This window comes from Schistocerca piceifrons, chromosome 2 (genome assembly GCF_021461385.2).
Source record: "Schistocerca piceifrons isolate TAMUIC-IGC-003096 chromosome 2, iqSchPice1.1, whole genome shotgun sequence".
Classification (NCBI taxonomy): Eukaryota; Metazoa; Arthropoda; class Insecta; order Orthoptera; family Acrididae; genus Schistocerca; species Schistocerca piceifrons.
Window position 1 is genome coordinate 490,609,436 of NC_060139.1, and position 22,763 is coordinate 490,632,198.

General features: G+C 40.1%; 1 protein-coding gene across 2 annotated transcripts in view; it reads right to left on the reverse strand.

Moving 5' to 3' along the window:
* The window catches only part of LOC124776408 (nascent polypeptide-associated complex subunit alpha, muscle-specific form), a 69,496-nt gene that overhangs the window by 22,388 nt on the left and 24,345 nt on the right, over positions 1-22,763 (reverse strand). For both annotated transcript variants that reach the window (XM_047251391.1, XM_047251392.1), the window contains exon 4: positions 21,795-21,971. In XM_047251391.1, coding sequence (XP_047107347.1) covers positions 21,795-21,971 — 177 coding nt within the window. The remainder of the gene's footprint in view (positions 1-21,794; positions 21,972-22,763) is intronic.

Genomic DNA, 22,763 nt, shown 5'->3' on the forward strand with positions numbered 1-22,763 from the left:
ATCGTCCATGTTTCACTTCCATACATGGCTACACTCCATACAAATACTTTCAGAAACGACTTCCTGACACTTAAATCTATACTTGATGTTAACAAATTTCTCTTCTTCAGAAACACTTTCCTTGCCATTGCCAGTCTACATTTTATATCTTCTCTACTTCGACCATCATCAGTTATTTTGCTCCCCAAATAGGAATGTGATATCAAGAAAGCAAATATATTGACCGACAACAATAACTGAGAGAACATTGTTATGTCAACTTACCAATCACTAAAATAAATTGAAATGATGAACATACAAATTAGAAAGAAGAGAGGAAATATAGATAGTGTCGGAAGTTCCATGTGGCTTTTCGCGGATGATGCTGTAGTATACAGAGAAGTTGCAGCATTAGAAAATTGTAGCGAAATGCAGGAAGATCTGCAACGGATAGGCACTTGGTGCAGGGAGTGGCAACTGACCCGTAACATAGACAAATGTAATGTATTGTGAATACATAGAAAGAAGGACCCTTTATTGTATGATTATATGATAGCGGAACAAACACTGGTAGCGGTTACTTCTGTAAAATATCTGGGAGTATGCGTGCGGAACAATTTGAAGTGGAATGATCATACAAAATTAATTGTTGGTAAGGCGGGTACCAGGTTGAGATTCATTGGGAGAGTCCTTAGAAAATGTAGTCCATCAACAAAGGAGGTGGCTTACAAAACACTCGTTCGACCTATACTTGAGTATTGCTCATCAGTGTGGGATTCGTACCATATCGGGTTGACGGAGGAGATAGAGAAGATCCAAAGAAGAGCGGCGCATTTCGTCACAGGGTTATTTGGTAACCGTGATAGCGTTACGGAGATGTTTAGCAAACTCAAGTGGGAGACTCTGCAAGAGAGGCGCTCTGCATCGCAGTGTAGCTTGCTCGCCAGGTTTCGAGAGGGTGCGTTTCTGCATGAGGTATCGAATATATTGCTTCCCCCTACTTATACCTCCCGAGGAGATCACGAATGTAAAATTAGAGAGATTCGAGCGCGCACGGAGGCTTTCAGACAGTCGTTCTTCCCGCGAACCACTAGAACAGAAAAGGGAGGTAATGACAGTGGCACGTAAAGTGCCCTCCACCACACACCGTTGGGAGGCTTGCGGAGTATAAATGTAGATGTAGAATATGGAATGGTGATATGTACAGCCTTTTGGAGGTAACAAAACTTTCACACTTGCAAGAAACTTCCAATTTAACCACATTACAATGTGTGTCAGGCTTTCCCCACCCATACCTGTTTCACCAGCTGGTGTCTCCGATAAAAACTGAAATTAATTTATGCCTTATTTGGAGCAAAAACCCACTGAGTTGTTGTTCAGATCACATAAACTGTAACATGTAGGTATCTTCAATTAATGAGACATGTGTGACTGAATTTAAAGCCATCTGCTACCATCTGGAACAAGTTGCAATGTGCTCAATTTGTAGTAATGTATTTGCTGCATGATGACGCAGACAGGGCCAGCATCAGACACAAAAGGCAAAACCTTGTTGATGTAACCATCCTTCTCCATCTCTCATTATCTTTGGCACTTGGTTGTAGTTGCTGCACTTCATTCCATTGACAACATTTTGCTTTGCAATATGGATTTTTTTTTGGCTGTCTCTTGATTTTTTCTAAGCTATTTCCTTCTAAGACTTATTTTATGAAGCTCATATGTTGCATTGTGTGTCCAGTTAATTCGATTTTTCTTCTCTGTATCGTGTTACTCAATGTCATTTTCTGTTAAATTTCTTCCAATATCTGTTAACTGGATTTTTTTTTGCATTACAAGATGTTTTTGTGGCTCTTCTCCATATCCACACCTTTATTCCTTCTAATTTTGTGTCTATTTTCCCAGGGCCCATCTTTCACAGCAATAGCCTAAAATGTTCCAAATAAATATCTTGATGAGTTTCTTTCTTGCACCTATATGAATTGTTAGTAAATTAGGACCTCAAGAGCATTAGAGTGAATGAAGAGGACATCTCTAACTGATCAAAGTACAAGGTCTGTTCAAAAAATTCCGGAACATTCATAATTTTGCGCCAATAGTGTGTTGGGAGTGAAATGCGGTTGGCATCCCTGCACGCGCCTGCGTTTAATGTATAACTGACAAAAGTTTCACTGTTGTATTTCTGTTAGTTATTGTTCAGCGTGGTATCGAGTAGAACACTGTGTCGCACAGTTTAATAATTTACAGATGGCAGAGTTAGAGGGCAAACGCATCTGCATTAAATTTAGTGTGAAACTCAAGAAAACATTTCCAGAGACACACCAAATGATGCATGAAGCCTAAGGTGATGAGTGCTTAAGCCCTATTCAATGTTACAAATGACTAACACAGTTTAACAATGGCTGGGTGGAAGTTAAAGATGACCCTCGTTCAGGATGCCCTTCGACACCTACTGGTGACGATAATGTCAGGAACATGAATGAAATCGTGAGTGCCAATCAAAGACAGACTGTCCATGAGATTTCAGAAGAATGTAACATTTCAGTTGGATCATGTCATGAAATCCTGACACAGCATCTTGGACTGTATCGTGTTGCTGCCAAGTTCATCCCATGGCTCACGAGCCAAGACCAGAAAAGCCTTTGCCTCGCAATCTGTGAAGAGCTTTTGGATTGCACAGATGGGAATGAGATGTTCCTTAAGAGAATCATAGCTGGTGGTGAGATGTGAGTATACATCGGACACGGATCACCAGAGGGGGAAACCTCACCAGGCCAGGTCAAATGTCAAAGTCATGATGATAGTTTTCTTTGCTTTGAACAATTAGTTCATCATGAATTCATGCCACAGCAACAAACTGTTAATCGATGGTACTATGGGGACGCGCTGCAACACCTGTGAGAAAATGTGAGAAGGAAAGAGCCTGAAATGTGGTGAGACAATTCATGGTTCTTGTATCACGATAAGATGCCTGTACATTCATCCCTGTTGGTATGCACTATTGCGCGAAAAACGAAATCACTGTGCTGGCTCATCTTCTTTACTCTCCACACCTGGCCCCTATGGACATTTTTTGAAAATCCTATTGAAACGATGAAGCTCTGCAGTGGTAGACGAGATAAAAGAAGATTCACAGATGGTGCTTCACATGATCCAACAAGACATGTCCCAAGACTGCTTCTGGAAGGGGGAACAGTGTTGGGAGAATTGTACCAACTGCAGCAGAGAGTATTTTGAAGGAGTCCATGCACAATAAGTAAAAGGTAAGTGCAGAAAAATTTTGTCGACAGAGTTCCAGAATGGTTTGAATAGACCTCGCACAGATCACTGATCAACAAATTTAAGAGCTTTAATGATGAGCAAAAGCAGAACAGGGGCTTAACAGCAGAGACGATAGGAGGCCAGAGAGTGAATAAATACTTTTGTACTGCTTCCAGAAATACCTTTTAGTTACTTGATGAGGTTCCTAATGACCCTAAATGAAAGCGAAAAAAACGTTATTAAATTACTCTTATTTCTAAAGGTTTGGTTGGCTGTTGCAATTCTTTTAATATCCACGATCTTTCTGTTGTCATCCGTTACTGTACTTTCCAAGTATCAAAACTGATTTACTTGCAGTAGTATTATATTTCCTATGTTAATGTTTGCTCTTACTTGACTGTTGGATTTATCTATAACAACTGATTTAGTCTTTTTTGCCTTTATTTTCAGCCAGTCACAAAATTTTTAATGAATATACCATGTGAAACCAGCTACACCATCAGCAAACCACACACGAAGTACTTGGTTATAATTAATTTTGATCAATGTGGTGCCACTTTTTATAAATAAATAAATATGGAGAAAATGGACAGACTTATCAAATACCTCTTCTTATTTCTACATTAATAACACTGATACCTATTTTTGTACACATTGAGAACCTATCTTTTATCTGTCCAGTTTATTCTAGCTTTATTCAATTTTCCAAGTTTCTTCCAGCATACTTTACCGAAATCCTTGTGTAGGTCAATTCTTCTTCTTAAACTAATTCCTACAGGCATTTTAGCTACCCTAATCCCTATTTCTTCTTTTAATCCAAACTGGTTCCCCTTTAAAGGAGGGTAGGTATGGCAACAGTGTTACTTTTTATTAATTACAATGGTAGTGCTTCATCCTCAGAGACAAACTGTACAGTTGTTCTTTTGCTTTACCTCCAACATTCTTTATGTCAGTGTGTGCCAATTTTGTCAATGTTATTTTTTCCAGTTCCAATGGTATCTTGCCAAATTCGGTGTTACCTTCTTTTGCCAAATTTGGTGTTTTTTGCCCATTTTGCTGCTGTTTTGCCAATTTTAGTGTGCTTATTCCTAAATTTTATGTTATTTTTTGCCAATTTCAGTGCTACTTTGGATGTCACGTCATAGTTTGTTATGTGGAAAATGAACTGTCAGTTTAAGATTATACATGAATCTCACTTTAAGGGCAAAACAGAGTTTCAATATTCAATAATTGTCAGTTAGGAATACTAGTAAACTGCAGCCCCAAGATCAAAAATACAGTAAGACTGTGATAATCCGGCAGTACCGACAGTCTGACATGTGAAAGAAATATTCCCACATCTTTAGTTTGGCACTGGTGAGACTGGTCTGTTATGGTGGTGTCTGCCAAATTCAACCCTAGCAGCAGCTGAGGAGTCCAGCACAAAGGACTTCATTCTTTCAAGAGACAAAATAACTGCCTTAGCAAGTGGAAATGCTTCAGACGATCATAAACTGCTTTTTTTATGACTGGAAAATTTGGGGTGTTCAAAAAGTCTCTCCACAGTGTTATGATTGTTAGCCAGGACGTAATTGCATTTCCTGTGTTTTCCTTTCGTTGAGGGATATGTATATGGGATAAATATGTTGCAGAAACTATAAGAATCAATCAAAAACAGAGAGCAGGCAGTATGTGTTCTTGTTTAAAAATATATGCGTTTCCAGTTTGCACTACTAGTGTGCTATCCATGCTTCAAATATTACTTCACACACTCATTCACTCCCCCCGATGAACCATGGACCTTGCCGTTGGTGGGGAGGCTTGCGTGCCTCAGCGATACAGATAGCCGTACCGTAGGTGCAACCACAACGGAGGGGTATCTGTTGAGAGGCCAGACAAACGTGTGGTTCCTGAAGAGGGGCAGCAGCCTTTTCAGTAGTTGCAAGGGCAACAGTCTGGATGATTGACTGATCTGGCCTTGTAACAATAACCAAAACGGCCTTGCTGTGCTGGTACTGCGAACGGCTGAAAGCAAGGGGAAACTACAGCCGTAATTTTTCCCGAGGGCATGCAGCTTTACTGTATGATTAAATGATGATGGCGTCCTCTTGGGTAAAATATTCCGGAGGTAAAATAGTCCCCCATTCGGATCTCCGGGCGGGGACTACTCAAGAGGATGTCGTTATCAGGAGAAAGAAAACTGGCGTTCTACGGATCGGAGCGTGGAATGTCATATCCCTTAATCGGGCAGGTAGGTTAGAAAATTTAAAAAGGGAAATGGATAGGTTGAAGTTAGATATAGTGGGAATTAGTGAAGTTCGATGGCAGGAGGAACAAGACTTCTGGTCAGGTGACTACAGGGTTATAAACACAAAATCAAATAGGGGTAATGCAGGAGTAGGTTTAATAATGAATAGGAAAATAGGAATGCGGATAAGCTACTACAAACAGCATAGTGAACGCATTATTATGGCCAAGATAGATACGAAGCCCACACCTACTACAGTAGTACAAGTTTATATGCCAACTAGCTCTGCAGATGACGAAGAAATTGAAGAAATGTATGATGAAATAAGAAATTATTCAGATTGTGAAGGGAGACGAAAATTTAATAGTCATGGGTGACTGGAATTCGAGTGTAGGAAAAGGGAGAGAAGGAAACATAGTAGGTGAATATGGATTGGGGGACAGAAATGAAAGAGGAAGCCGCCTTGTAGAATTTTGCACAGAGCACAACATAATCATAACTAACACTTGGTTTAAAAATTATGAAAGAAGGTTGTATACATGGAAGAACCCTGGAGATACTAAAAGGTATCAGATAGATTATATAATGGTAAGACAGAGATTTAGGAACCAGGTTTTAAATTGTAAGACATTTCCAGGGGCAGATGTGGACTCTGACCACAATCTATTGGTTATGACCTGTAGATTAAAACTGAAGAAACTGCAAAAAGGTGGGAATTTAAGGAGATGGGACCTGGATAAACTAAAAGAACCAGAGGTTGTACAGAGATTCAGGGAGAGCATAAGGGAGCAATTGACAGGAATGGGGGAAAGAAATACAGTAGAAGAAGAATGGGTAGCTTTGAGGGATGAAGTAGTGAAGGCAGCAGTGGATCAAGTAGGTAAAAAGACGAGGGCTAGTAGAAATCTTTGGGTAACAGAAGAAATACTGAATTTGATTGATGAAAGGAGAAAATATAAAAATGCAGTAAGTGAAACAGGCAAAAAGGAATACAAACGTCTCAAAAATGAGATCGACAGGAAGTGCAAAATGGCTAAGCAGGGATGGCTAGAGGACAAATGTAAGGATGTAGAGGCCTATCTCACTAGGGGTAAGATAGATACGGCCTACAGGAAAATTAAAGAGACCTTTGGAGATAAGAGAACGACTTGTATGAATATCAAGAGCTCAGATGGAAACCCAGTTCTAAGCAAAGAAGGGAAAGCAGAAAGGTGGAAGGAGTATATAGAGGGTCTATACAAGGGCGATGTACTTGAGGACAATATTATGGAAATGGAAGAGGATGTAGATGAAGATGAAATGGGAGATATGATACTGCGTGAAGAGTTTGACAGAGCACTGAAAGACCTGAGTCGAAACAAGGCCCCCGGAGTAGACAATATTCCATTGGAACTACTGACGGCCGTGGGAGAGCCAGTCCTGACAAAACTCTACCTTCTGGTGAGCAAGATGTATGAAACAGGCGAAATACCCTCAGACTTCAAGAAGAACATAATAATTCCAATCCCAAAGAAAGCAGGTGTTGACAGATGTGAAAATTACCGAACTATCAGCTTAATAAGTCGCGGCTGCAAAATACTAACACGAATTCTTTACAGACGAATGGAAAAACTAGTAGAAGCCAACCTCGGGGAAGATCAGTTTGGATTCCGTAGAAACACTGGAACACGTGAGGCAATACTGACCTTACGACTTATCTTAGAAGAAAGATTAAGGAAAGGCAAACCTACGTTTCTAGCATTTGTAGACTTAGAGAAAGCTTTTGACAATGTTGACTGGAATACTCTCTTTCAAATTCTAAAGGTGGCAGGGGTAAAATACAGGGAGCGAAAGGCTATTTACAATTTGTACAGAAACCAGATGGCAGTTATAAGAGTCGAGGGACATGAAAGGGAAGCAGTGGTTGGGAAGGGAGTAAGACAGGGTTGTAGCCTCTCCCCGATGTTGTTCAATCTGTATATTGAGCAAGCAGTAAAGGAAACAAAAGAAAAATTAGGAGTAGGTATTAAAATTCATGGAGAAGAAATAAAAACTTTGAGGTTCGCCGATGACATTGTAATTCTGTCAGAGACAGCAAAGGACTTGGAAGAGCAGTTGAATGGAATGGACAGTGTCTTGAAAGGAGGATATAAGATGAACATCAACAAAAGCAAAACAAGGATAATGGAATGTAGTCTAATTAAGTCGGGTGATGCTGAGGGAATTAGATTAGGAAATGAGGCACTTAAAGTAGTAAAGGAGTTTTGCTATTTGGGGAGCAAAATAACTGATGATGGTCGAAGTAGAGAGGATATAAAATGTAGGCTGGCAATGGCAAGGAAAGCGTTTCTGAAGAAGAGAAATTTGTTAACATCCAGTATTGATTTAAGTGTCAGGAAGTCATTTCTGAAAGTATTTGTATGGAGTGTAGCCATGTATGGAAGTGAAACATGGACGATAAATAGTTTGGACAAGAAGAGAATAGAAGCTTTCGAAATGTGGTGCTACAGAAGAATGCTGAAGATTAGATGGGTAGATCACATAACTAATGAGGAAGTATTGAATAGGATTGGGGAGAAGAGAAGTTTGTGGCACAACTTGACCAGAAGAAGGGATCGGTTGGTAGGACATGTTCTGAGGCATCAAGGGATCACCAATTTAGTATTGGAGGGCAGCGTGGAGGGTAAAAATCGTAGAGGGAGACCAAGAGATGAATACATTAAACAGATTCAGAAGGATGTAAAACTTCCTGGCAGATTCAGAAGGATGTAGGTTGCAGTAGGTACTGGGAGATGAAAAAGCTTGCACAGGATAGAGTAGCATGGAGAGCTGCATCAAACCAGTCTCAGGACTGAAGACCACAACAACAACACTCATTCACTTTCATATTGTTACAAAGTAGTTACCTAGTACACCAACACTTAGGTAAATGAGATGCTCACCTTTAGGGAAACTCAATAGGCAACCAACTATGAACATGATAATGTGACACAGTAGCAGAAGAATGAAGTGAGCCACTATGATATCATTTAATTTCCCTGACACTCTCTCTACCACAGAAACTGCAATAAATGAATGAAAATTAAGTGCTCCTTTCACTGACCAAGAAATTTCTGAACTATTAATCTAGATTGTAAATGTATAATGAACGAAAATTAAGAACCAAAAACAGCTGAAGACAATTTAATAAATATTCGACAGCACAAGAACTGAGGATAAAGTGTCACTAGCAGAAACTCAGTGTGAATGTTTATGTGAGTTACATGCTAGGTAACGAAAATATTGAATTCAACGAAAACTATGTATGGCACTAACCAATGTTTTAGCATCGCATCTCCTCAGCTTAAGTTATATCATTGGCAAATATCTATGACTGATGCAACAAACAGTTACAATACTAAATGTATCCACATCGAGCGACTGCCTAACAGTCCATTACATATCTGAAATTTCTGACACTAATGATCAAAATCTGAAAACTAACACTGACTTTTTTAACAGATTTATAACACTTCAAAGACACAATGAAACATTAGAAGATAATGCAGCCATTGCCATCTCAAATCCAACTTACCTAGAAATTGATAACAGAGAGAGAGAACATCACATCGAATTTGCAAGTATCATCAATAAGAAATTCAGTACAAAAGTGCAAGTTGCAAGAAATAACTTAGTACTTTTTAATCAATAATATTAAAACACCTGTATTAAAAACTGCAATATCACAGAACCTTTTTAATTTACAACACTAGTCTTTTTACCACTAGTTTATAATTATTAAGACCAATGATCGGCATTTGTAAAAATGAATAAGTAATCTCAAGTCATATGCCTATAAGATAAAAACTGAGAATGGGATAAAAACAGCAATGACACTTATGAGCTTTTCCAGTGTGAGGGGGATACCAAGGCATATTTATTTTTAGTGCTACTGACCAAAACCACTCTCAACTGAAAAAAAAGTGTGATGCTGATTTATATAGGAATACTAAATAACCATCACATATCTTAAAACACTTTACATTTCCTCCAGATGCTTGTCACACAAGTTTCATTATATACAGCTAATAAAAGAAACATTAGACACAGTCCACATCCTTGGCCTTACTGCACAAGAAACACAAATTTGCAGTCTTTTTAGAGCCCAACCATTGTTTTAATTCTATACAAAAGAAACAGTACATAAAACTCTTTTAAGGAATTGTTGAGGAGAGTTTTTAAGAAGAATAGTTCATGTACAGGTGACAGACAGCCCAATGTAAGTAAGAAAAAGTTGGGACCTCCCACCATGCACAAACTATGTACAGGTTGGTTAGGTACCCTCCAAAGTAAATAAACATTGTGTTCCTTCACCGTAAGGATAACTGCCATACCTGTTGGCTCATGTGACTAATACCAGGGACCGCACAGCACACCGGCCGGCTGTCCACCCCTGAGACAGATTAACAAAACTGCTAGGCCACTCAGTAATGGTAAAGTTATTTACAACCTACTTAAAGGTTATGAAAAAACTGAGTTACACAGATACATGTTTAGAATTCCATTACAGTAACTGAGATACGTGTGAAGTGCTTCTTAGCTATTTACTGCAAACTAGTGAAGGTGTAGACAAATGGGATGTTCTAAGATGTTATACAAACTGAACACAGTAGCCAACAAAATCATAATACATATTCACAAATATATACGGCAGGGAAAAAAGTGATTTACACACACCACTCATTTACTATGCTGAGAATGGGTCTATTGGCATATCTGATGGTTTGATAGTTATATTTAAAAATATAATTTTAAGAGGTCAACAGGATATTTATTCACTATGAACAAGTAATTCAGAGACCAAATCTCAGTTTGTTACACAATGCAGAATACTTTGTTTGGGTGCAGAACAAATTGTTTTATAATTATTTTGGATTTATGTACAGCAACAAGCTGTGGAGTGCTTGAAATCAACCAAAGTTTCACAATGCTATATGGAGAGAATTTCAAGTTAAAAGATGAATTTTTCAGCTAGAGGTGATATGTACAAGAACAAGAAATAAAGGCATTATTTAGTTGTGGTTTAACCAGTTATGATGTTACAACTGATTTGATAAAATGTTACAGGTGGCAGCTATCCAAATAACCACATGAAATGAGAGAGAAGGACGAAGTCTTATGCTCAAACTTTTAAGTATAGTCTGTGTGCACTGGGAGGCACAACAGAATTACTACTTACTACAAATTTACTATTTGCTGCCAACTTTATGCTTGAGTGTAGTGTCAAAAAGCAATACACTGTTTGTAGCAAAAAAGAGAGATACTACAGTTTTTGGTGGTAGTTCAATCAGTTTTAACAATGTTTTGGAACAAATCTCATCAGCAGACAGAAGGCCTTCAACAACCACACCAGTTCCATGTCAACAGGCTCACTGCTCAGCAGCACAGCCTCATCAAACAAACAATAATTTCATGTATCGTCAAGCATGTTTAGCAACAACTGATTTTTGTTCTATGTATTATTTCTGCAAAAGAAAGACCAAAGGAAGTTATTTCTCAATTTTATCTGGAACGATTCAAAATTGTACACTTTGTGAGAAAGCTTCAAAGGGTAGCTCAAAATGCAATTTAAATGTCATGGAAAGTCCTGGTAGAAAGTAAATACCTTGGAGACCACTCATCAAAAAGCAGACGTGATGAGTTGTCAAAAGGCACACACAGAAAGAAAACTTTCTACCTTTCGGAGCAATCCCTTTTTGAAAGAAAGTAAAATACACACAGTAAACACACACATGTGCATACACTTGCTCATGGTCCTACATTGGGCTGGCTGGACAACCACCATTTGCATTTAGACAGGTGACTAGATTGTATTAGTAGTAGTGTTGGGTTGTGTGGGTAGAGGGGGAGAGAGGTGGGAGGCAGGGAGAGGGCATGGTTAGGTGGCCAGCAGCTCGGAAGCAGGCAGCCAATTTGCCAGCTAGGAATACATGAGGGAGTGAGGGATGGGGTGGCAGGTGCATGGGCTAGGCATGTGATGCACCGATGTCGGAGCCATTAGGTAGCATCGCATGCTCAAGGTGATGTTGGGATGTGAATTGGGAGGGGGTGACAGGACAGAGTAAGCAAAAACTGTTGCGTGGGCATTGGGGGTGCAGAGACAAGGAGCTATCAGAGACCGAGATCACAGCGATTACAGGAGTGGATAATGTGTTTTAAGGATAACTCCTATTTGTGTAATTCGGAGAAACTAGTGGTAGAGGCCAGCCATTCAATTTGTGCTTGTTGTGCCATCGGGTGGTCGACTTTGTTCGTGACAACAATCTGGTGGTGGTCATTCATCCTGGTGACAGCTACATGACACATCTGCAATGAAGAGAACCCCCTTGTTGTCCAGTACACTTAAGGCCTCGCAAAGGTTTTCACGGACATGCACTACCACCCCAAACTTAGTCCACAAACAGATTTCCTGTGTTATATCTTCAACCCCCCCTCCCCAACCCTTCCATACCTGCAGTAATCAGCTACAAAGGAGTGTCCCCCCTTGTCACCCAATATCATCCTGAACTGGAACAATTGAACCATAACCTTCATCAGGGCTTTGATTATCACTCATCATGCCTTGAAATGAGTGACATGCTACCCAAGATCTTTTCCATCCCTCCTAAAGTGATGTTCCGTTGCTCACCCAAGTTGCGCAACATCCTTGTTCATCCATAAGCCACTCCTGCTCCCAGTCCCTTGCCACAAGGCTCATATTCCTGTGGTAGATTACGGTGCAAGACCAGCTCAATCTAACCACCCAGCACTTCCTACTCCAGGCCTGTCATGGGCTTGTTCTACCCCATCAGGGGCTGGGCCTCCTGTAAAAGCAGCCATGTCATATACTACCTCTGCTGCAAACACTGCACAGCTTTTTTATGTTGGCCTACCAACCAGCGGTCCACTACGATGAGTGGCCACTGCCAGATTGTTGAAAAAACTAAGTTGATCATAAGGTGGCACAACGTGCTCAATTTCCATAGCTGCTCCGCAACATGTGTTATCTGGATTCTTCTCTCCACCACCAACTTCTCTGAAGTATGCAGATGAGATTTATTCTCACAACACTTCCTCCACTTCCATATCGTTCTAACCTCTATATCTGGTAATCCACTGTCCCCACCCACATCCAACAGTTTCCCCTTCCTTCGTCCTGTCAACCCCTCCCAGTGCACATCTCCAAGTCACCTTCAGCATGTGCCACTCCCCAACAATTCCGACAACCATGCATCACATGCCTAGCCCACATACCCATCATCCCTCCCTCCACCAGCCAGCAAACCAGCAGTCTCCTTCTGGGCTGTTAGCCAACCACCCCTAATCCCTCTCCTTGGCTTCTTCCTCTCGCCCCCTCTACCCAACCCACCCATTGTACTGTTCGTGGAGCTGGCACCATGTAGGGGCATAGGCATGTGCGTGTTCGTGTGTGTTTACTGTGGCTTGAGAAAGGATTACTCCAAAAGATGGCACGTTTTCTTTCTTTTTGTTTGTGTCTATCAACAACTTAATGTTTCTTCTTTTTGGGGAGGGGTCTGCTTTAATCAAAAAGTATCAAAATGCAATGTGTGTTACCACACCATGTTAAATGTACAACAGTAGCGTAGAGGAATTCAAGACAACAAATTTGATATAGGATACTTGTGATCTATGAAACTGGGAAACTCTCTCAAATTGGGGTACAAAAACTACCTAAGCTACAGGGCATGTGTGTTGTGTAAGATTTTCAATATTCTCTCGCTCTGTCCACACAAACTATTAGCCCTAGCAAAAAAATGAATACAAACTTTTTTGTAGGAAATTTAATGTAGTTTAATTTTGTTCTGTGACATGTTTTCACAAGAAGCCACGGTTTTTGAATTATAAAAGAAAAACAAACAAAAGCGGCATTAAATGTTTTCTATCTTGGAAACCATTTGGAATTGGGAATATATGCATCTGAAGTTTTCTGTTCAGAATCGGCAATACTGTGAACTCTCAAAGCTTGCACCTTTCTTCCTGACTTACTCTGTTTATAAAGAGTTACAATAAATGCAAGAACAAAAGCAAGAACATGAAGACTACTTATTTTTTCTCTCACAGGATGACACTGTATTTGCCATATGCAGTACAATGCCCTGCATATATATTAAAAAACAAAGATGATGTGACTTACCAAACGAAAGCGCTGGCAGGTCAATAGACACACAAACAAACACAAACATACACACAAAATTCAAGCTTTCGCAACCAACTGTTGCTTCATCAGGAAAGAGGGAAGGAGAGCGAAAGACGAAAGGATGTGGGTTTTAAGGGAGAGGGTAAGGAGTCATTCCAATCCCGGGAGCGGAAACTTACCTTAGGGGGAAAAAAGGACAGGTATACACTCGCACACACACCCATATCCAACCGCACATACACAAGCAGACATTTGAATATGGGTGTGTGTGCGCGCGAGTGTATACCTGTCCTTTTTCCCCCTAAGGTAAGTCTTTCCGCTCCCGGGATTGGAATGACTCCTTACCCTCTCCCTTAAAACCCACATCCTTTCGTCTTTCGCTCTCCTTCCCTCTTTCCTGATGAAGCAACTGTTGGTTGCGAAAGCTTGAATTTTGTGTGTATGTTTGTGTTTGTTTGTGTGTCTATTGACCTGCCAGCGCTTTCGTTTGGTAAGTCACATCATCTTTGTTTTTAGCTATATTTTTCCCACGTGGAATGTTTCCCTCTATTATATCTATATATAATGCAAAGAAGATTGCTGGTTTCCATGTGCTCTCCCCCCACCTCCTTTTCATTTGCAAAATGTCGTCTTATATAGAGTGGTTGATTGAGAAAAGACAGTATTATACAGTTTTATGTTTGCACTGTATAAGACAGAGATGGGAGAATGGAGTGTGTGAAAGCCAATGTGGACACAAAGCACATACCTCACAAAAGGCATTAAGTTACTATAAAATTGATAAATCATTCAAACAAGGTACCTCTGACTCTAATGTCATAGTATTATTGTAATTTAATACCTACAAGGATCGTAACTGTCCAGTAAACAAGGCAAAAAGAAGATAAAAATTTGAAGGGAAACAATACAAACAGGCAGATCTGCACATGGAATTCCTATGTATGTATTTTGCAAGAATTAAATGATTGGTTTGGTCACGGAAAACATATGTAGCAAATGCAAATTTAATATGATACTTCGCAAAGTATATTCAGGGCTAAAACAATCTGGTACAACAGAATAGTGTCACAGGAAGATATTAATGACTTCTTAAACAGATGAATCTGGATCATTGCAGTGATGAAATAATTCAGATATATGGAGACAAATGACTGGAAAACACAATGCTGAACACACTGAAGGCAGGCTCATGGAGAGTATGGTGCTGTGGTAGTGATTTCTTATGGTTTCAGTGCAGGGTCGGGAAAGAAATAGCATAGTATTGATTGCCTGATACTGTGCCACTTGTGTAGTCGCAGTGAGACACACTAACATATTTGGAAACATATTCACATTCAGTGAGTAATTTGTATGAAGAGAGGAAATTACTATTTGTGTAATCCAAGCACTTGCAACAAGGAACTGCTGCGTGGCAGAAACAAAGAACCCTTTCCTTCACGTGAGTACCATTCCACAAGGAAACACTGAAATGAACAAAACAATGTCAATCTTGAGATTGCCTTTACTTATATCACACTTCTTAGCACAGAAAGTTAGATTACACACAATAAATTATAACTAAATCTTCATTCTGGAAATGAGTGAACAAATTATGTGGTACCATTACAAGGATACAAAGGTTGTGGAACATTTCCTAGCACAGTACTCCATTTTGTACTATATACATTTTGCAGGCAAACAATAATTAAATTAAGCCAGCATGAAATTTACTACTGCAAACAACAACATGATTAACAAAGTAAATTGGAAATGTTCAAGACAGAATGTACATAAAAATAACAGTGGAAAATCAAGGATGGAATAATGACGATATTATGAAAAGGACAGTTGCTACTCACCATATAGCAGAGATGTTGAGTCGCACATAGGCAGAACAAAAAGACTGTCAAACAGGTAAGCTTTTGGCCAAAAAGGCCTTAATTGGAATTAGCAACCCCCCCGCCCCCACGCACACTCTACTGACCGCAGTTTCTAGCTGTTGAATTCCGATGAAGGCCTTTTTGGCCAAAAGAAAAGATTACTTGTTTGACTGACTTTTAGTTGCATCTATCTGTGATTCAGACTGTCCGCTCTATGGTGAGTTGCAACTACCCTTTTCATAATACTGTCAATGCATATAAAAAACTACATACATAGGGGGAAGGGAGGAGGGGGGGAAAGGGGGAAGGGGGGGGGAGGGGGGGGGGGAGAGAGAGAGAGAGAGAGAGAGAGAGAGAGAGAGAGAGAGAGAGAGAGAGAGAGAGAGAGAGAGAGAGAGGGGGGGGGGGGAGGGGTGGGGGGGGGAGGGGGGGGGGGAGGGGAGATTATACTGAATACAATGTGTAGGTTTTCTTTTTTTTATTTTCACACTTACAGAAAGAGGAGCGAAATGCATACGTATTTGCTTAATGCAGAAATAAATACAAACTAACAACAAAAGAAGATCTAGGTGATGCCCTCGGGAGTAGATTTACTTTCTTACTGAGGTTAATTCCTCTGTTTTGGATAACTACATTATCCTGAGTGAAGTTTTTTGTTTTTATTTTTATAATTTTTACAACAACAATTATTATTTGAAATAATCACTTTATTTTAATTTTAAAATGATCAGACCATATGTGTTTTCAGTTTGAGAATTATGCTGATTTATTTTAATGTGTTATGTTTCTTGGTTCAGTGGAAAAACCTGCACATTGGCTGCACTGTACCTACTATTGTTGTGCCAAGTTGTTATGAGTGGCACCATTACACACTGTTCTTCACTCACTGCTGTGTGGATTAGGACATGTTGTAAGTATAGCATAATTTTTGATATGAGGTAGCTTCACGAAGTCCAAGGGGCAAAATTAATAACACTGCTCTGCGAAACTTATGGAAGTGTGGAATGATGTTGCCCGAGGTCTCCCAGTTGTGAATAGAAAGCTGACATCACACGATGTGAGGTCAGCATCACTATAGCACCAGATGGTGGAGGCTCCGCAACACAAGGCAATTAAAGAAATGGAGAAAGATGGTGTATGCAAGCATTTGCAGTACTACGTGGTGGTGTTCTTCATTACAACTGAGCCTGGAGACAACATATGGATGACTTCCAATGGGGAAGAATCATCAGGAAATTGGAAGAAGGATGAAATGTAATGAGTGTAGACCAGGAGTTTGGTATTGGTAACAGCACTGTTTCACATGCTTGTGGAGTGTTCCAAATGACAGGCACTCCTGCGTGAATGGGAGGAGGTGGCCAACCAAGTCCACTACAGCAGGAGATGACCACTACACTATGCAGCAAGCAAGGAAGGATCCACGTCACACATCAGGTGCAAATGCAACCACAATTAATAGGACTGCAAGGCAGAAACACTGAGTAGTGACTCTGAATGTACTCTCATATGGCGAGAGATGAGAGAAAGGAATGCACCCAGGAACATCGTCAAACACAATCATTTTACTTGTCCAAATGTTATGGTGTGGGGAGGCTTGATGTTGCAAGATCTTCCAATCTCTGAACATTGTATGCTCACTGGTCAATGTTATTGTGCCAATGTATGGCTTCCCCATGCTCTTATTTTCAGGGCTGTATTTATTTCTACGAGTGGCAATGTGCAACCACATAAAACAGTGCAGATGGATGAGCTTTTGGAAAGACAGGATATCTGGAAAATGGACTGGCCTAGGAGTTCTCCTGATTTAAATGCGAGTGAGCATGTGTGGGATGTGTTGGGGAAACTACTGCAGCCCATCCACATCCTCTAATGGCTATCCAGCTGTTGTCAAATGCTGTTGGAGGAATTAAATACCCTACCCAAAAGAACTCCTTATCAACCTCGTAGTCAAAGTGGAAGTACATTGCAAAGCACGCAGTGCTGTGTGTGGTGATCACATATGCTATTAAGAACAATGTATAGTCTTTTGTAACTTCCAGACAACCATCATGAATCATGATGACTTCAGTGGAATTATCATCTTTGAATAAAAGTGTCATTTCTGTTTCTCTCATAGCATACTTCTTTCAGTTATCTTTTGTACTATGGTATACTGTAGCAGTTATTTCTATGTACAGTCCACGTTTCAACAAGCTATGTTACTCGACAGTGACAGATCATGAAAAAATTAGTTCCCTCCTTAAGTTTTGCACACCAGTGTAATTGCTAATCATGAAATAAAATACTGTAATGCACTTCTCTCAAACAATGAAACAGCTTCACACAGAAAAATGACTATATTCAAGAACTTTATAGTGTCTGCGAACCACTGGAAATAGAATCATCATCATCATCATCATCATCATCATCTAAGACTGATTATGCCTTTCAGCGTTCAGTCTGGTGCATAGCCCCCCTTATAAAATTCCTCCATGATCCCCTATTCACTGCTAACATTGGTGCCTCTTCTGATGTTAAACCTATTACTTCAAAATCATTCTTAACCGAATCCAGGTACCTTCTCCTTGGTCTGCCCCGACTCCTCCTACCCTCTACTGTTGAACCCATGAGTCTCTTGGGTAACCTTGCTTCTCCCATGCGTGTAACATGACCCCACCATCTAAGCCTGTTCGCCCTGACTGCTACATCTATAGAGTTCATTCCCAGTTTTTCTTTGATTTCCTCATTGTGGACACCCTCCTGCCATTGTTCCCATCTACTAGTACCTGCAATCATCCTAGCTACTTTCATATCCGTAACCTCAACCTTATTGATAAGGTAACCTGAATCCACCCAGCTTTCGCTCCCATACAACAAAGTTGGTCGAAAGATTGAACGGTGCACAGATAACTTAGCCTTGGTACTGACTTCCTTCTTGCAGAAGAGAGTAGATCGTAGCTGAGCGCTCACTGCATTAGCCTTGCTACACCTCGCTTCCAGTTCTTTCACTATGTTGCCATCCTGTGAGAATATGCATCCTAAGTACTTGAAACCGTCCACCTGTTCTAACTTTGTTCCTCCTATTTGGCACTCAATCCGTTTATATTTCTTTCCCACTGACATTACTTTCGTTTTGGCGATGCTAATCTTCATACCATAGTCCTTACATTTCTGATCTAGCTCTGAAATATTACTCTGCAAACTTTCAATTGAATCTGTCATCACAACTAAGTCATCCGCATATGCAAGACTGCTTATTTTGTGTTCACATATCTTAATCTCACCCAGCCAGTCTATTGTTTTCAACATATGATCCATAAATAATATGAACAACAGTGGAGACAGGTTGCAGCCTTGTCTTACCCCTGAAACTACTCTGAACCATGAACTCAGTTTACCGTCAACTCTAACTGCTGCCTGACTATCCATGTAAAGACCTTTAATTGCTTGCAAAAGTTTGCCTCCTATTCCATAATCTCGTAGAACAGACAATAACTTCCTCCTAGGAACCCGGTCATATGCCTTTTCTAGATCTATAAAGCATAGATACAATTCCCTGTTCCACTCCTAACACTTCTCCATTATTTGTCGTAAGCTAAAGATCTGGTCCTGACACCCTCTAAGAGGCCTAAACCCACACTGATTTTCATCCAGTTGCTCCTCAATTAATACTCGCACTTTCCTTTCAACAATACCTGAGAAGATTTTACCCACAACGCTGATTAAAGAGATACCTCTGTAGTTGTTACAATCTTTTCTGTTTCCATGTTTAAAGATTGGTGTGATTACTGCTTTTGTCCAGTCTGATGGAACCTGTCCCGACTCCCAGGCCATTTCAATTATCCCGTGTAGCCATTTAAGACCTGATATTCCACTGTACTTGATGAGTTCCGACTTAATTTCATCCACCCCAGCTGCTTTATTGCACTGCAATCTATTGACCATTTTCTCCACTTCCTCAAACGTGATCCTATTTCCATCATCATTCCTATCCCATTCTACCTCGAAATCTGAAACATTACTGATCGTATTTTCACCTACATTGAGCAACTCTTCAAAATATTCCCTCCATCTGCCCAAGGCATCCACAGGATTCACCAGCAGTTTTCCTGACCTGTCCAAAATACTTGTCATTTCCTTCTTACCTCCCTTTCGAAGACTGCTAATTACACTCCAGAATGGTTTTCCAGCAGCTTGACCCAATGTCTCCAACCTGTTTCCAAAGTCTTCCCAAGATTTCTTCTTGGATGCTGCAATTATCTGTTTGGCTCTGTTTCTTTCTTCAACATAACTTTCTCTGTCTACCTGAGTTCTAGTATGTAGCCATTTTTTGTACGCCTTCTTTTTCCTTTTACAGGCTGCCTTGACTGTGTCATTCCACCAAGCTGTTTGCTTCCTCCTACTTTTACACACTACTGTTCCAAGACATTCTTTAGCCACTTCTAGTACTGTGTCCCTGTACCCTGTCCATTCCTTTTCCAATGACTGTAATTGACTACATTCAACTAACTGGTACCTTTCTGAGATCGCTGTTATGTACTTGTGCTTGATTTCCTTATCCTGAAGTTTCTCCACTCTTATCCTCCTACATATGGACCTGACCTCCTGCACTTTCGGCCTCGCGATCCCAATTTCACTGCAGATTAAATAATGATCAGTGTCATCAAAGAATCCCCTGAATATACGTGTGTCCCTCACAGCCTTCCTGAATTCCTGATCTGTTATTATATAGTCAATGACAGATCTGGTTCCCCTGCTTTCCCAAGTATACCGGTGAATGTTCTTATGTTTAAAAAAGGAGTTTGTGATTACTAAGCCCATACTGGCACAGAAATCCAAGAGTTGCTGCCCGTTCCTGTTGGCCTCCATATCCTCTCCAAATTTACCCATAACCTTTTCATACCTTTCTGTTCGATTTCCAATCCTGGCGTTAAAATCACCCATGAGCAGAACACTGTCCTTGTCCTTTACTCTAACAACTACATCACGGAGTGCCTCATAAAAACTATCCATCTTATCTTGATCAGTCCCTTCACAATGCGAATATACTGACACAATCCTAATTTTCTTGCTAGACACTGTCAAATCTATCCACATCAGTCGTTCGTTTGCATACCTTATTGCAACTACGCTGGGTTCCATTTCTTTCCTGATGTAAAGCCCTACACCCCATTGTGCTATTCCTGCTTTGACTCCTGACAAGTAGACCTTGTATTCTCCCACTTCTTCTTCTTTCTCACCCCTTACCCGAATGTCACTAACAGCTAAAACGTCCAGCCTCATCTTACTTGCAGCCTCTGCCAGCTCTACCTTCTTCCAAGAGTAGCCCCCATTGATATTAATAGCTCCCCATCTCATTACCATTTGTTTGCCAAGTCGTATCTTAGGAGTCCCTGGTTTGTCAGTTAGAGGTGGGACTCCGTCACCTCCAAAAGGTCCGAGGCATTTTGCTCTGATTGTTGCCAGCATCATATTTAAAGTACCAGGGAAGCAGGTTGCTAGCCTTACTTGCCCCGAGTCCCATTGGGTTTTACCCCTAACGGCTGAGAGACTAACCGGTGGATTTGGTAGTCTTTGCCGTATGAGCACAAAGGTGACCACGACTCAGAATACGTCCGAGATGCCCAGCCTTATTCCAAAGTAACTGGTATCCCGACTGTCGGGACCACTTACTTGGCCACTCATACGTTGCCCGTGGTTCATGAACTAGGACATGGCTACAGGAACCCACACCATGAACCACTAAGCAAAAAATAAAAACAAAGCATTATCATTCTTATACGTGAGTGCAGAACTTTCCCAACACATACAGCTGATGAAATCTGTCTGGGCTTTCATCCACATGGCTGCGTTGAAATCTGAGACACTTTGACGAGTGCCACACTCACTGAAACCCCTCAGAATTTCAATGCAGCCACCTGGATGGAAGCCTGAGAAGGTTTTGTCATTATCCTTCTCTTGTTCAAGTTTGAAAAGGTGCATAGATCAACAGATCATCTTCATCAACACCTGTTTTTAATGAATCACAGTCACTCCATGTAATCACAGTTAAGACTACGGCCCTGAGACTGCAATGGCTCAGAACATTCACAGCTGTGTCACTTATTTTATTAGGTGCTTATCAACATGCCTACTTTCCCTACATTTTTCTTTGAATGCAACATAACATGTTACAAATAAAGTTCACTTCATTCAAAACATTGAAGACCAATAGCAACTATTTTTACTTGGGGAAGGGGTGATGGGGGAGGGTACGGGGGAGCAGCAGAACATTAATTTTTATATATCAATTGTCAATAAAATGTAGCTGCACAAAAAACTATATTACGATTTGTACCTCACTGTCCATGGACTCTGGCTTTCTCCTGTTGCTGGAGGATGTCAGATCGCCTCTCCTTTCCAAGTTACTTAAGCCATTTGTATTACTTAACTTTGTCAGAACAGCACGGAGCTCTGATATAGCTGCAGATGGAATTCCCATTTCCTTTAGTTCTTCATCACATTTCTGTTTGAGCTGGAATTCCAAAAGACTCAAATAAACAAAGAACCATACCTCAACAAATTCTGCTAAACACAGAGATGGAGACTTTATGGGTTCTAGGATTGTAAAATCAAATTTTAATGTGTTTAGCTTTCAACATTTCAGACCACAAATAGCTTCCTCAAATAAAGCAATATGTTTACTTCCCTGCATTACTTGATAAACTTCTTATCTTATTAGACCAAAATGAGACTACAGTAAGTGAAATTAGTAAAATTCTACAGTACTGATTTTTAACGTGTTAGTAAAGATCAAATCATTTTTTTCTCGGTGTATGTGGTTGTATGAATAACATACTGGAATAAAATACTTGTGCTAATAACAGTTCATTTCACTGCAAAAGAAAAAGTGCACGTAAATGCCACGTTCCGATAAAAATAAACTGTTTTTAATCATGCACAATGAAATTTAAAGAGCTTGTGGATCTTTTTCAGATGCTTTGGTTTCTGTATCATGCACCTGCATCTTTTGATATACTTTTAGGTATACAATTGCAACTCATTTGTGATATCAAATGTTTGCAAAATTATGTGATAGAAACAAAGTGAATGTTGAAGACTGAATGCTTGTTAATATGCCTGTGCAAGAAAACTAGGGTAAAAGTTGTAAGTACTATAAATGGTGAAATGTGGGACCATCTCTTACAAATAAAAATCACACTAACGACTCTGACTTGACGCCAGTAGAACAACCAACTGCAGTAGAGCAACCAATTGTCTTATCAAATATTTCTGACACTCTTATAGACTACATACATTAGATGTA